Consider the following 16,470-nt stretch of genomic DNA (forward strand, 5'->3'; position numbering starts at 1 on the left):
TCCATAATGTTATCGAGGAAATTAAGGAATATTGATGTCATTTTTAACAACGTAGGCTAAGAAGCAAAATTCGTTTTTCTATCAAAATAATAATTCTTGCAAATTTAAGAATATGTCGCAAGACAAAAGATAAATATACCATGGCTGTCAGCCAATCAGCGTTCAGAGCTCGAACCACCCAGTTTATAAATGTAAATAAATCCAGTTTGCGCATGTGCATAACTATAGATAAATCCAACAGGAGAGTTTGAGTGATGAAAGTTTGACAGAGGATCTGTGCAAGAAACACTTTCAATATATATTTATTGTATCAAATGGTAGGCTACAGTAGCCTGCAATGGCATAGATATTAATAGCCTACTTGATGGCCAACAGATGCAAATGTAGCCTATCATTCTCCACATTTAATGTATTTTTCATTGTGGACATTTTCCCACAACACAAGCATGAGAGGGAGTTCCATAACTTCCATTTCAAATTTCCACTCGCGCAGCGCTCCAGACCCTAGAACTGAACATGAGTTACCAATGTAATTAGAGCATGGCGTTTGTAACGCCAGGGTAGTGGGTTCGATCACCGGGACCACCCATACGTAAAAATGTATGCGCACATGACTGTAAGTCGCTTTGGATAAAAGCGTCTGCTAAATGGCATATTATTATTATTATTATTATTATTATTATTATTATTATTAAGAGTAAAGTCCTTTGCTTGATACTGTTATCCATAAGAAAAGTCGACATTAGAACGCAGTTTACTTTAAACCACCTCTGAGCAAATGTATCTAAAGAGCTCTAGTGCGCTTAAAGTCGTTTTCCAATGCTTTGTCGCCGTTATATCAGTTCTAGCGCGTTAATATGTTTTATGGAAAAAGAGTGTCTCCATAATGAACAAAAATATAAACGCAACATGCAACAATTTCAAAGATTTTACTGAGTTTCAGTTCATATAAGGAAATCCGTCAATTGAAATAAATAAATTAGGCCCTAATATATGAATTTCATTTCTGGGAATAAAGATATGCATCTGTTGGTCACAGATACCTTTCAAAAAATGGGCCTCACAATGGGCCTCAGGATCTCTTCACGGTATCTCTGTGCTTTCATATTGCCACCATTGGCACTCTGTTCACAACGTTGACATCAGCATACCGCTCACCCACACGACACCATACACATGGTCTGCAGTTGTGAGGCCGGTTGGACGTACTGCCACATTTTCTAAAACGACGTTGGAGGTGGCTTATGGTAGAGAAATGAACATTACATTCTCTGTTAACAGCTCTGGTGGACATTCTTGCAGTTAGCATGCCAATTGTACACTCCCTCAAAACTTCAGGCATCTGTGGCATTGTGTTGTGTGACAAAACAGCACATTTTAGAGAGGCCTTTTATTGTCCCCAGCACAAGGTGCACCTGTGTAATGATCATGCTGTTTAATTAGCTTCTTGATATGCCACATCTGTCAGGTAGATGGATTATCTTGGCAAAGAAGAAATGCTCACTAACAGGGATGTAAACAAATTTGTGCACAACATTTTAGAGAAATAAGCTTTTTGTGCATATGGAAAATGTCTGGGATCTTTTATTTCATCTCATGAAACATGGGACCAACACTTAACATGTTGTGTTTCAATTTTTATTCTGTGCAAATAGCCTACCTACAACTGGTAAAAAGTTGTCATGGCCGCTGTGTGTGTGTGCTGCTCTGTCTCCATGACTGCTGCAGCCACGGCCGGCCCGCTCATTAGGCAGATTGATGAGGGCGGCATTTTCAGAGCTAAACTGACCAAGACTCACCTCCAACAACAACAACAACACATAAAACCTCACTTAATTCTGCCCCAAAACAATGACAATTTCTCTCAACCAGTGGCATATGGGATTTTTAGGTGAGCGCTGATGCCGCCCTTTGATTAGCAGTGGCCACTTTGTCAAAGGCAGGGGCCAAAATATTTTGCTTGTCCATTCCCAGTGTGCCTCTCAAAGATGCTGTTGGAGAGACGCATCTCTGCAGCGCTCCACCAACATTCTGTCAAAAAGATTATCGAACATAAATCATGTAGCAGATATAGGATATGGTAGAAATAATATGTGGCCTTTTCTGTAGCCTACAGGCTGGAGATAAAATGTATGACAATGTAATGAGATGGACACTTTTTACATCATGCAGGTTTCTCTGATCAAATAGCCTAACCTAAATGGCGCTTAATCAAATAAAGAGTGAGCTGTCGTGTTAACAAACAACATACCCTAAAACAGGATAGGTCAAAGTAAAATGAACAATATGCAATGGACAATCATAACTGTTGTCCAGGAGTTTCACCCCATTGTCATGATCAGTGGTTTCAAGTTTGTATCATAAATGTTTTGACAAGCTGATCATAGTGAAAAACAAATGTGTAAACACATTGCAAATAGCTGATATTCAGAGCTTAAATAGGCAAATTGATTAGTCACAGGAATCAGGACTAATAAAGCCAATGCAATGGCCTGTTTTAAAAACGGTAGGCTTACCACATAGATGGGCATTCATACAATTATATTTCAGTCAGCACTCTAAGCTACACCTCAGTAAGCACGGACCGACCCCGAAGCCTTTTGGACTTTTATTGGTGCAGTTCCGGACCGGCCTTGATTTCCACCTCCACAGACATTGGTTTTTGATCCGGTTCGGACCAAATCTGAACCAATCATAGCCTAAGCCTATGTTTGGTTCAGATTTTGTCCGGTCTGGACCAACCTTGATTTGGCCCAAACACAGACGTCTATAAATTACTTATTTTCAACTCTCATTCAGAACCAAAAATTAGCCTGATTTCAACATCCGGAAAAACTTATCTTTCAACGTCCGGAAAATATGCCTTTTCAACTTCCTCGAAAATATGTATTTTAAACATACAAAAAGGTTTTCACCTTTCATTCAGAACCTAAATTGAACCTAACTTCAACGTCTGGAAAATACTTATTTTAGACGTCTTTTCAATGTCATTTTGCTTACTGGGACTATTCTACTTTTGGGAGGGGCAGCATTTTTTGGTCTTGCCTATGGCTGCAGAATGGCAAGGACCAACCCTGGCTGCAGCACTCTCTCAACCAGTGCTTTCAACTCACACACACCCCTCTGGCCCTCCCCCTCTCCAAAATTCACTCACTCACTCAGTAACAGCCTGCTCAATACCTGATAGTCAGCAGCAGCAGTTCACAGTGAAATATATATATATACAGTAGCAGTCAAAAGTTTGGACACACCTACTCATTCAAGGGTTTTTCTTTATTTTTACTATTTTCTACATTGTAGAATAATAGTGAAGACATCAAAACTATAAAATAACACATATGGAATCATGTAGTAACCAAAAAAGTGTTAAACAATTTTAAATATATTTTATATTTGAGATTCTTCAAATAGCCACCCTTTGCCTTGATGACAGCTTTGCACACTCTTGGCATTCTCTCAACCAGCTTCACCTGGAATGCTTTTCCAACAGTCTTGAATGAGTTCCCACATATGCTGAGCACTTGTTAGCTGCTTTTCCTTCACTGCCGTCAAACTCATCCCAAACCATCTCAATTGGGTTGAGGTTGGGGGATTGTGGAGGCCAGGTCATCTGACGAAGCACAGCATCACTCTCCTACTTGGTCAAATAGCCCTTACACAGCCTGGAGGTGTGTTGGGTCATTGTCCTGTTGAAAAACAAATGATAGTCCCACTAAGCCCAAACCAGATTGGATGGCGTATTCCTGCAGAATTATGTGGTAGCCATGCTGGTTCAATGTGCCTTGAATTCTAAATAAATCACAGACAGCGTCACCAGCAAAGCACCCCCACACCATAACACCTCCTCCGCCATGCTTTACGGTGGGAACTACACATGCGGAGATCATCCGTTCACCCACACCGCATCTCACAAAGACACGCCGGTTGAAACCAAAAATCTAACATTTGGACTCCAGACCAGACACATTTCCACCGGTCTAATGTCCATTGCTCGTGTTTCTTGGCCCAAGCAGGTCTCTTCTTCTTATTGGTGTCCTTTAGTAGTGGTTTCTTTGCAGCAATTCGACCATGAAGGCCTGATTCACACAGTCCCCTCTGAACACTTGATGTTGAGATGTGTCTGTGACTTTAACTCTGTGAAGCGTTTATTTGGGCTGCAATTTCTGAGGCTGGTAACTCTAATGAACTTATCCTCTGCAGCAGAGGTAACTCTGGGTCTTCCATTCCTGTGGCGGTCCTCATGAGAGCCAGTTTCATCATAGCGCTTGATGGTTTTTGCGACTGCACTTGAAGAAACTTTAAAAGTTCTTGAAATGTTCCGTATTGACTGACCTTCATGTCTTAAAGTAATGATGGACTGTCGTTTCTCTTAGCTTATTTGAGATGTTCTTGCCATAATATGGACTTGGTCTTTTACCAAATAGGGCTATCTTCTGTATACCCCCCCCCCCCCCCTACCTTGTCACAACACAACTGATTTGCTCAAACACATTAATAAGGAACGAAATTCCACAAATTAACTTTTAATAAGGCACACCTGTTAATTGAAATGCATTCTAGGTGACTACCTCATGAAGCTGGTTGAGAGAGTGCCAAGAGTGTGCAAAGCTGTCATCAAGGCAAAGGGTGGCTATTTGAAGAATCTATATATTTTGATTTGTTTAACTCTTTTTTGGTTACTACATGATTCCATATGTGTTATTTCATAGTTTTGGTGTCTTCAGTATTATCCTACAATGTAAAAAAATGTTTAAAAAAAAAATATACTTGAATGAGTAGGTGTGTCCAAACTTTTGACTGGTAGTTTATATTATAAATATATATATTAAGAGAAATGCCATGGCGGCCGCGATGCAGTTTCGACTTAGCCCAAAAAACACGACACCCGCGACCATTACATTTTCACCCGCGACATTGCTGCGAACATGGCAACACTGCACCCAATGACTTTCTCCATAATATGTGTTCATGTTGATGATATACTGAAGAAACTATTACGATTTATCATGCAATGTTCTTTACAGACAATTCTATATTTTTACTGGGTCACTGATCTCTGTAAAGTTAAAGAATATAGAGCAATGCATTGTTATATTGTTTGTGTTTTACCTTTCTACATGTCTTACAGGAATTAAATAAGTTATATCTCAATGATTTGTCCAACCTTTAGAAAGTTTAGATAACTCAGTGTTGACCGCCAGGTGACAGTATATAGTCAATAATGTGCCCTATCCTCTCTTGACATTATAATCTTGCAATTAAACATGTTACATAAAGAAATCTTATAACATATACACCAGTCTTCCTTGGTCATCCAATTTGACTCCTATCAATATGCAAACCCCAACCCATCTTAAAGGGATAGTTCACACAAATTATACATTAACGTTTACATTTACGTCATTTAGCAGACGCTCTTATCCAGAGCGATTTACAAATTGGTGCATTCAACTTATGATAGCCAGTGGGACAACCACTTCTTTTTTTTAATGCAAGAGAGGTGAGCAAAATGTTTAATATGTTGTATTTGTAACATAGTTAACTATTAAATGCATTACAGAAGTGTAATGATAGATCAGCTAAAGTTAACCTGGCCGTTTGTTACTTTCTTTGTGAATTAATTAAAGAATTGGCTTGAATCCTGGGCTATGTATTCGTTTGCATTGTTTTTGGTTTAGTTTTGTAGCTAATTCTAACAGTCAAGCATCGAAAATGTATGGCAATATTTAATATTTGATCAAAAATGCATGGTGCTGAGTGCTTTTACTTAAACCACACTCAGTAAACGCATTGTAACGTTAAAAGGATAGACATGAAAGCTAGCTACCTAGCATGTCAGTTATTTTCAGTAAATTAATTAATAAGCTTGTCCCCCATTGCTTTTGCTCTATAGTTCTCACCAAAATGAAGAGAAAAAAGGACATAATGTCCTTCTTCCTAAGAAAAGACAAGGCAGAAAGTCAGACAGAGCCAGAGGGTTCAGGTGTGGAGAGACCAAGAGAGAGCAGAGAGCCTGCAGAGAGAGAGCAGGAAGACTTGTCCATTGGAGAGACTGAGAGTGAAGGCATAGTAGAGCAGGAAAGTGAGACAGATGGAGAGACTGAGGCTGAGGGGGATGTAGAGGCTGAGAGTGAGACACCAACAGAGGAGCCATGTGCGTCCACAAGCAGTGGACCATCAGGTTTATGATGTTGAATAAATCTGTGGTTACTTGTAAAGCAGTGCAATTAGTCAGTTTATATTTTACATTTTACATTTTAGTCATTTAGCAGACGCTCTTATCCAGAGTGAGTGCAAACATTTTTTTCTTCTCATGATGTATAAAAATGTGTCGGTTTATGATTGAAATGAATGATCTCATTTAACATGCTATTGGGCTTGTGATATAGATATCAGATTGATATCAGAAGTTGTCTGATGGCTATGGTATGTGTCTAAAATTACCCAAATAGATACTTTTAATTATAGTTTTTTTTTCTTCAACAGATATCAGCAAATCCTGGCAGCCAGTGATGAACATGTACCCAAGAACTCTGATGGGGGACAGGAGGAGGAGCTTCAAGGCGGCCTGGTACCACATCCACCCCTGGCTTGAATATTCAAAAAAATCAGTGTTTTGTTGCGCCTGCAGGCATTTTAGCACTCCTAAAGTCTCAGAGACTGTATTTGATTCAAAATTAGGTTTTAACAACTGGAAGAAGGCAACTTACAAAGAGGGGGGATTTGCAATTCATGCAAGGTCTGAGCGGCACAAACAAGCAATGATTACATGGAGAGACTATCAGAAAGCTGTAAAAAGTAATGCAAAACTGGTAAATGCCCTAAACAAGGAACACAACAAACAGGTTCAAGAAAATCGGGACTATATTGAAACAATAGGAGAAGTACTACTACTTACAGCCATACAAAAAATTGCACAAAGAGGACACGATGAGTCTGCAGAGTTTGATAATAAAGGGAACTTCATGGCAATCCTAGAAACAATAGCTAAGCATGACACAAATGACATAATGCAAAATACACAAGCAAAGGGATTCAGAATGAGGTTCTGAGTAGTTTGGCAGACATGGTTAGAACAAAAATTATAGAAGTGAAAGACAGTGATACAATGCTTTGAAGTAGCCTACCTTATCCATTTCATCCCTGATTTATTGAATGAGGGAATACTTTTATAAAGACAAAAGTATTTGGTTGTAATATCCTCCAGGATAGCTACTGGGTGTGCAGGCTTTTGTTCAAGCCCTGGTCTAACCACACTGTAGCCTAAAAATCAGCTGCTCAACAGGACCTTGATAAGCAGGTCTGGATCAAAAGACAAGCCTGCATACCCAGAAGCTCTCCAGATGTAGGGTTGACCACATGTTGACAACATGTGACAAACAGTGCAGTTCTATGTGGGGGGCTAAGTGCCTTGATCAAGGGCACAATGGCAGGAGGTGGTAGGTCTACATGGGATCAGACACAACAGCTTTCCAGTGTCAATAATGCTTACTTTTTCATGTAGGCTATAATAAGTCGTTAAAAGTCATGGAGAAGTCATGGAAAATGTGTATAAACCATTAACAGTGAATAATCAGAGGTCTCTATAGCATAATTTCGGTGAACATAGTCTAATGGACTGACTTGGAAAAAGACAGCTCCTGCACCTATTCCATCCCAAGTCAAGCACTGCGTATGTTCAAATAATCTATAGGTTACTTTGTTTTAGCTTCAAAATACATTTTTAGACACTTTCGGATGATTTGGACATAATGCGTGAAATATGCTAATATCGGTCCTATGACTTAAATGGGATTTGTGCCAGAAATGCTGAAATAATAGCATTTGGAAACAGTGCTAGTGAAGCTAAACCAAATATAGTGAATAAATAAGATATTGTAGTTTCCTCAGGCCATTTACCAATTATAATTTTTTTATGTGGGGGTGGGGGCAATAAGTAGACTATTTCTATTTCAAATCTTCTATCATTGATTAAGACAGGTGGGTCCACTCCAAAGTGCCACGTCATGAAGACACTCACCTGTCTCGATCAATGAGAGAAGATTTGAAATAGACAAGATGGCGGCATACACACTGTTAGATTACTTCATGGAGAAAAAATATATATTTATTTTCATAAATTCAAACAAACCACCTGCAACTGGACACAGATATTTTACAAGGTACACGTATGGCCGAATGAAGATAGTATCACCAAATTAAGGCTGGTCGACAATTCTTTATGCTGCTACGCCAAACAGTACCTATCCTGTAACGGCTAATGGAGCATCACATTAGCCCGTTATAATTTGCTAGCTAAACTAAAGCATGGATTCCCGTCATACCTTGTCCATAGACTGCTTAGAGGGTAATGAAACCAATATGTAATTTGGGTGAAGTATTCCTTTAAAACCATCTCTCATTTAAAGAAACACAGGACAAGGGGGATTTTTCTTGCAAAATTATTCTCTAATAAACTTTATTTGTACACAAATTGTGTAAGAGGACACTTCCATCTGAAAACATACAATACAAATTATCTCAGAAAGGCCACCAATCCTCTGCATCGCTACTGGTTTCTTCTCACACACATACACTCACACAAAATGGTTTCCACATGTGACCACTGTACAGTACATTATTACATTGTGCCCTATAGGATCCAACTGCAGCATCGAGTCAATTATTCAAATCCTATTACAGTGCAAGTGTGATCTGTTCATTAGTGGGAAACAGAATCAGAGAATGGAGACCATAGAAATAGAATCTAGGTTCCATTTCTATGGTAGACCAAGAAGAAAACATCTGTATGTTATGAACAAAAAGCAGTAGAACAGCAACAACTTCTTTTTATACTCAGCTTAAGGCATGATTAATGTACAATATTGATTTAATCCAATGGATAAGTGGTTTGGAGAACTAATGAATGCATTAGTCCAAGAAGTTAGGGGAAAGGAAGCAGTAAAACATCCACTCGCCAGCTGAGGAAAGCACATGGGTCCCTCTGATTCCCTTTACTGGTGGGTGGGTATTCCAGAGCCAAATCAACGTAGTAGTAGTACACCCATGAAAACAGATTGTGTGTGCAGGCTTCTGCTTGTGTAACATTTTCAGAGGCCTTCGATCAGCAACGCAACTGGACATACGTTCAGAAATGTATCCTGCCGACAGGAGTGTCCATAGAACCAAACGGCATCATTTTTATTATGGTAGTAGCAGTCGTACACCAACTACCCAGATAATTAGAAAGAGCCTATTTTGTACCTTCAGAATTCATCACTTCTTAGCCTTTATCTTCATTGGGTTTCTGGATATACACATTTACCCATACAGTACAGTCAGGCAAAATGACATTTTCCAGAAATGCTGAATAACATGAGCTTGTCGAAGTTGCTCTAGCATTACAATAATGGTAATATTGATTCTTATTAGTCTACAGTCAGCCAGTGATATGAAGGCCCCTGGTGTGGACCCTAGCAAGGCAGCAGGTTCCTGAGGGCTCAGCCAGGGGTGTGCGTTTATTTATCATTTCACCTTCATTGAAAACATTTATATAAAGTGTTTGTGTGGTGGATAACTATGAATATCAAGCACACAGAGAGCACCAGGGACCTCTTTCAGTTCTCCTCAATGAGGTTCAAGTCCAGTTCTGTGCAGTCTCTCTCAAACACACTCGGCTGTCCAGCCTCTAGCACACCCATATTTATTTTATCCTCATCATCCTCATAATCTTCCTCCTCACTTTCACTCAGCGGTCCGATGCTGGTTCTTCCCATGAGGTCTGCAGGGGAAAAGGTTCCTCTGAAGTCCCCTTGAACAGGCTCCATCTCCACGCAAACAGCCGCTCCACACACCAGCGGCTCACCACTGCGAATCTACACACAGGACATAGAAAACAATAAATACATCAATGGTTTTCAATCCACACACACAGAGAGTACCAGTCAAAAGTTGACACACCTACTCATTCAAGGGTTTTTCTTTATTTTTTACTATTTTCTACATTGTAGAATAATAGTGAAGACATCAAAACTATGAAATAACATATGGAATAAAAAAAAAGTGTTAAAGAAATCAAAACATATGAGATTCTTCAAATAGCCACCCTTCGCCTTGATGACAGCTTTGCACACGCTTGGCATTCTCTCAACCAGCTTCATGAGGAATGCTTTTCCAACAGTCTTGAAGGAGTTCCCACATATGCTGAGCACTTGTTGGCTGCTTTTCCTTCAATCTGCAGTCCAACTCATCCCAAACCATCTCAATTGGGTTGAGGTCAGGGGATTGTGGAGGCCAGGTCATCTGATGAAGCACACCATCACTCTCCTTCTTGGTCAAATAGCCCTTGCACAGCCTGGAGGTGTGTTGGGTCATTGTCCTGTTGAAAAACAAATGATATCCCATCTGGTTTGGGCTTAGTGGGACTGTTGTATCGCTGCAGAATGCTGTGGTAGCGATGCTGGTTAAATGTGCCTTGAATTCTAAATAAATCACAGACAGTGTCACCAGCAAAGCACCCCCACACCTCCTCCATGCTTCAGGGTGGGAACCACACATGCAGAGATTATCCGTTCACCTACTCTGCATCTCACAAAGACATGGCGGTTGGAACCAAAAATCTCAAATTTGGACTCCAGACCAATTGAAATGCATTCCAGGTGACTACCTCATGAAGCTGGTTGAGAGAATGCCAAGACTGTACAGCCGTGGTCAAAAGTTTTGAGAATGACCAGTATTGGTCTTCACAAAGTTTGCTGCTTCAGTGTTATGAGATATTTGTCAGATGTTACTATGGTATACTGAAGTATAATTACAAGCATTCCATAACTGTCAAAGGCTTTTATTGACAATTACATTAAGTTTATGCAAAATGTCAATATTTGCAGTGTTGACCCTTCTTTTTCAAGACCTCTGCAATCCGCCCTGGCATGCTGTCAATTAATTTCTGGGCCACATCCTGACTGATGGCAGCCCATTCTTGCATAATCAATGCTTGGAGTTTGTGTGGGTTTTTGTTTGTCCACCAGCCTCTTGAGGATCGACCACAAGTTCTCAATGGGATTAAGGTCTGGGGAGTTTCGTTATCACTTTTGCCTTATGGCAAGGCGCTCCATCATGCTGGAAATGGCATCGGTCTTCACCAGGATGTGTTGGTACCATTCTTTATTCATGGCTGTGTTCTTAAGACAAAATTGTGAGTGAGCCCACTCCCTTGGCTGAGAAGCAACCCCACACATGAATGGTCTCAGGATGCTTTACTGTTGGCATGACACAGGACTGATGGTAGCGCTCACCTCGTCTTCTCCGGACAAGGTGTTTTCCGGATGCCCCAAACAATCGGAAAGGGGATTCATCAGAGAAAATGACTTTACCCCAGTCCTCAGCAGTCCAATCCCTGTACCTTTTTGCAGAATATCAGTCTGTCCCTGATGTTTTTCCTGGAGAGAAGTGGCTCCTTTGCTGCCCTTCTTGACACCAGGCCATCCTTCAAAAGTCTTCGCCTCACTGTGCGTGCAGATGCACTCACACCTGCCTGCTGCCATTCCTGAGCAAGCTCTGCACTGGTGGTGCCCCGATCCCGCAGCTGAATCAACTTTAGGAGACGGTCCTGGCACATGCTGGACTTTATTGGGCGCCCTGACGCCTTCTTCACAACAATTCAACCTCTCTCCTTGAAGTTCTTAATGATCCGATAAATGGTTGATTTAGGTGCAATCTTACTAGTAGCAATATCCTTGGCTGTGAAGCCCTTTTTGTGCAAAGCAATGATGACGGCACGTGTTTCCTTGCAGGTAACCATGGTTAACAGAGGAAGAACAATGATTTCAAGCACCACCCTCCTTTTAAAGCTTCCAGTCTGTTATTCTAACTCAATCAGCATGACAGAGTGATCTCCAGCCTTGTCCTCATCAACACTCTCACCTGTGTTAACGAGAGAATCACTGACATGATGGCAGCTGCTCCTTTTGTAGCAGGGCTGAAATGCAGTTCATTTTCATGGCAAAGAGGGACTTTGCAATTAAGTGCAATTCTTCTGATCACTCTTCATGACATTCTGGAGTATATGCAAATTGCCATCATCAAAACTGAGGCAGCAGACTTTGTGAAAATTAGTATGTGTCATTCTCAAAACGTTTGACCACGACTGTACAAAGCTGTCATCAAGGCAAAGGGTGGCTATTTGAAGATTCACTTTTTTGGATACTACATGAGTCCATATGTGTTATTTCATAGTTTTGATGTCTTCACTACTATTGTACAATGTAGAAAATAGTAAAACATTTAAGAAAAATGAGTAGGTGTCCAAACTTTTGACTGGCTAGATACCTCCGCTTTATCCGAAACTAATAGGCATACAACTTGTCAACAGCTTTTAGCATTTTCCATGGTTATTCAAATACCATGTGAGAATCTCAATGTCCACCTTTCAAATGAGGACGGTCTATGCAAATCATATGTAAAATGTATCGGACTGTGTGTCTGGACAAATGTTCTGTATTTCCTCATCCTGCTCTGAGACCCCAGTCAGAGCTAACTCTGTGCAGTCCCTTGGTCTTGTTACACCAGAAAGGCAGCCATTTCATAAACCACCACCCACCATCTTAAAACATGACAAGGAGACACACACACACACAGCCAGCTGCAGACCCAGCAGCAGCTCCAGTCACACCCCCAGGTCCCACGCCCAGAAGGCCATAAAAATCAACTGGGGGTGAGAGAGAAAACCGAAAAGAGAAAGGAGAAGTGATGACATCACTCCCCAGAACAGGAAGTCAGTAGTGGTGCCCAAATCAAGTGGTTAAATATAGATGGCTTGGTGGTGGCTGTCCATAGGGGCATGCAATTGGGCATGGGCACGCATCAACGACCGGACACATAGGAATGCAAGGGTCAGCCCAAAAGCACACATACACGCCGGGTCAGGGCAATGAGGTTACATAGCCAGGCAGCACAGTACCGACAACACCACACCCTGAACCCAAATCCAGACTGGTCTGGCTGGGACAGGAATGTGAGAGCAGTAGTTCTGCCTCATGAGGGGAGAGAGAGATTCAGAGAAACAGAGAGCCAGAGGCCCATTTCTCCTCGCTAATGATCCCAACATAAACACTCTGGTCTGTGGGGAGAGAGGCACGAGAGCAGGGGGTTTGGGGGGTGGGGGGGTGCTTTAGGCCTCCTGCTACTCTCGCAGGCAAATAAAAAAAGTTTGCTCTGACTAAAGGAGAACTATGAGCAGTTTCTACTAAAATGGTGCATGCTGTACATTTTCAGCTCTACACATTCCATTTATATCTTATTTAATAGGCCTTAAAACTGTTTCACATCCCATCCAGCTCACCTGAGTCATCTTGCTGAAGTCGAGGCCGGGCCTGGTGTAGTAGGGGAGCGTGTCCGGGTCATGGCGTCGCTTCAGGCCAGGCTTACGTAGATCACAGGGCTGAGAGTGGCAGCGTGGGAGACGGAGGGGCAGGACACGCCTTGAGGACGACGGGGTACTACAGGCCGAGGAGGGAGTGGGGGAGGGGGCCGGGGGCTCCATCCCAAGGTAGCGAGGGGCTAGAGCTGGAGCACGAGAGGGCCGGGGGGGCAGGATGTGCACAGGTGACAGGGAGAAGCGGCGCTGCTGCAGGGGCCGACAGGAACCCAGCGTGGCCGGGGAGGAGGAGCAGGAAGCGGGGAAAAAACCGGCGCAGCCCTCCCTGGGCGGGTCATAGTGGTCCCAGGAAACGCTCCACGGGAGAGGGGAGTCAGGGGACAGGGCCAGACTGAAGAAGGTGGGACTGGAGGAGGAGTGCAGGGAGGAGGTGAGGGAGGAGCTGGGGCCTCGGAGGGGTACGGAGCCCACCAAGGAGCCAACCCCCATGCCGGCCACACCCCCTCCGCTGTGGCAGCGGCGCTTGACGGGGGTCCAGATCTTGGAGGCGCTGGGGCGCCAGGGGGTGCGGCAGCTGGACAGGTCCTCAGGGACGGACAGGGAGCGGCAGTGGCGTTTGGGAGGAGGAGGGGGCAGCGGCGGGGAGCTCTGTAGGGACAGGTCTGTCACAGAGGTGCTGGGGAGAGGGGTTCCTAGGGGGTCCAGGACAGAGGAGGCGTCCTGCAGATGGGTCTTGGAGGATGAGAACATAGACCAACTGCTCTCTGTGGAAGTGAAACAAACCAAAAACATGTCTCAATGTTGGCACATCCCCAAGTTAATGATTGAGCCGGAGCTTTGAATGAGGCCCCTTTATAAAAGTTTCAGGAATTAATGGATCCTTACCTGGAGTCAACCCATACCCGCGCCAATACACAGTGGGGTTAGAACCCACTTCAGGCAACGACTGAAACAAAGCAATGAAGATGAGGGGATTTATAGCAACGGCAATTCCTTATAGAAGAAACGCTACAAAACAGCCAGTGTGTGTATCACATGGCATGCTCACCACATTAAGAGAGAAAGCCCTGCGGTAAGGGGGCTCCTCCAGATTCTGTTTGCGGAGTTGCTCTGTGATGAGCGTCACCATGGTGACACGCTGATGCCAATGAGGAAGGGAGGAGGAAGAGAAGAGGAAGTGGTGGTGTTTGTCAGTCTGTCAGACTTCTGGCGAGGTTTGTGGTGTCCCCACCCCACCTCAACCGGCCAGACTGACCCTTCCAACCTCACTGAGACGCTGTCATCAACAGCTTCATCATCTCACCTGAACAGAGAAAGAGTAAGCAGAGCATACACATTTTAATGCTGAGTAGCAGACCATATTCACATGACTAATTTGACCAGGGATTGGTTTAGCACATCAATCTGAGCATCATGGATCCATAATGATTGGGTTTGCGAGTCAATTTCCTGAGAAAAACAAAGTTCCATCTTAATCCCACAGCTGTGCGTCGCGTCGGGTAATACCAGGAAAGTGCGTGTTTGCACTTTGTATAAATCATAAAGTGTCAGGATACTTCATGCGCTTAGAACAAATGCCATCTCTTACAAAGATACATAAAAAGCGTGCGGAACTCACGTGCAGCTATAGACACCGTTTTGTAAGAGAAGACCAAAAGGAGGAAGAGTGAACACTGCCCTAATGAGTGTTCCTTACCAGATCAGAGTTATAAGAGACAGACTAAGATATAGGCAAGCTCCTGCCTCAGCGAGATTAAAGGTACGCAGCAGAAGTGCAACCTCAAAAGGCAACGTGAAGAACACCAATCGGACACATTGCAGAAAACCTTTATTGTCTTTGTGAGAATACAAACAAAATAATATTTTTTGGTTGCACTGATGTAGAGTTCAGGGGAATACCACATCACATTATAGTCAGGTGGGTCCTATTTCAGAGTGAGTGCTAATAGTGTGGCCCGTGTAGATGGCTGTGAGGAGAATGAGGGGGAGGGAGAATGAGAGAGGAGGAAAAGAGGGGGAGGATGGGGGAAGTGTGCGAAACGGAGGGGGAGTGGGGCCATAGGCATGCCATGCCCGCTCTGTGAGACAGACAAAAGGGGGAAGAGAAAGTGGAAAATGGGACTAGAAGGAGCTTAAAATGACCAAGGCACAGAGAACAAATAAAATATGCATAGAAGGAACCGAGCACCACGCAAAACAGAGTGAAACAAGGTGCCAGTTAGTAGAGTTCACCGACACATTTCCCCCCCCCATGCAAATACCACAGTCAGTCAGCTTTTAAACGGTTATTGAAACTAGACACACCCTATGGGGACAAACTGACTCTGCTATACAAAGTCCCACACCAAATAAGACCAGCCCAGATACAACACTTGACTAGTCATTGCAACCTTTGCACTGTTGTGTATAATTATTGTGCACATCAATGAAACCAAAAGTTATAAAACCAACAATTGATCAACCGCCTATGTAATCATCCCAATGTGGGTGACAGCGGTCTCTTCCTGGTTTTGGGAAATATGGAGTCCCCCCCCCCCCCACCTCCTAGCCACTGTTGCTTTAAGTGCTTAGGCAGCTGTGTGGCCTACAGGGCCTTGGTTTCCATGTGGCAAGTTAGTGCTACAGCACATGAAAACGCAACAAAGTGCACTAAATACGACTCAAATGCTGGTGCCATGGGACTAGCCATTTTACAGATAATCTAATTTAATAAGTTAATGGCTAGACTTACTTTATGGGAGAATCATCACTAATAAAGATTAAATATCAAACCTATCAAGCGGTTACAAATGCTAATGACTAAAACGTGCATGGTAATTTCATTCATATAGGAAGTTTGGTGTAAATGGCACACGTGTGCCACTCACTGACAAACCCATACAGTTAACCTAACTGAACCTCAACATGTTTAGAAAGACGTTATAAAGCTTGCTTGCAACCTAGCTAGCAGGCAACTCTTTTTGGAAGTTATCAAAGCAAAGAAAGTCTCAAATCAATAATAAGAGTGCTTGGTAAACCGAGTCTAGCCAGACAGACTTGTGGTCAGCTCAGTTCTCCATCTTCTGATCTAGCTAGTTAGAGTAACTAGCTAGTAACTACTCAGCTAGTAGTAGGCA

General features: G+C 42.8%; 1 protein-coding gene across 1 annotated transcript; it reads right to left on the reverse strand.

Moving 5' to 3' along the window:
- Positions 1 to 8,434: 8,434 nt before the first annotated feature.
- LOC311107859 (protein FAM53C-like) lies at positions 8,435 to 14,657 on the reverse strand. The gene is made up of 4 exons (XM_084150428.1): positions 14,403 to 14,657; positions 14,240 to 14,300; positions 13,319 to 14,118; positions 8,435 to 9,854 (listed from the first exon to the last, which is right to left on the reverse strand). Exons 1-4 carry the CDS (start codon positions 14,481 to 14,483, stop codon positions 9,597 to 9,599), a joined length of 1,200 nt encoding a protein of 399 aa, XP_084006554.1. The 5' UTR covers positions 14,484 to 14,657; the 3' UTR covers positions 8,435 to 9,596.
- Between the last annotated feature and the right edge of the window lie 1,813 nt (positions 14,658 to 16,470).

The sequence above is a fragment of the Coregonus lavaretus genome, assembly GCF_964263955.1.
Source record: "Coregonus lavaretus genome assembly, chromosome: 32".
NCBI lineage: Eukaryota > Metazoa > Chordata > Actinopteri > Salmoniformes > Salmonidae > Coregonus > Coregonus lavaretus.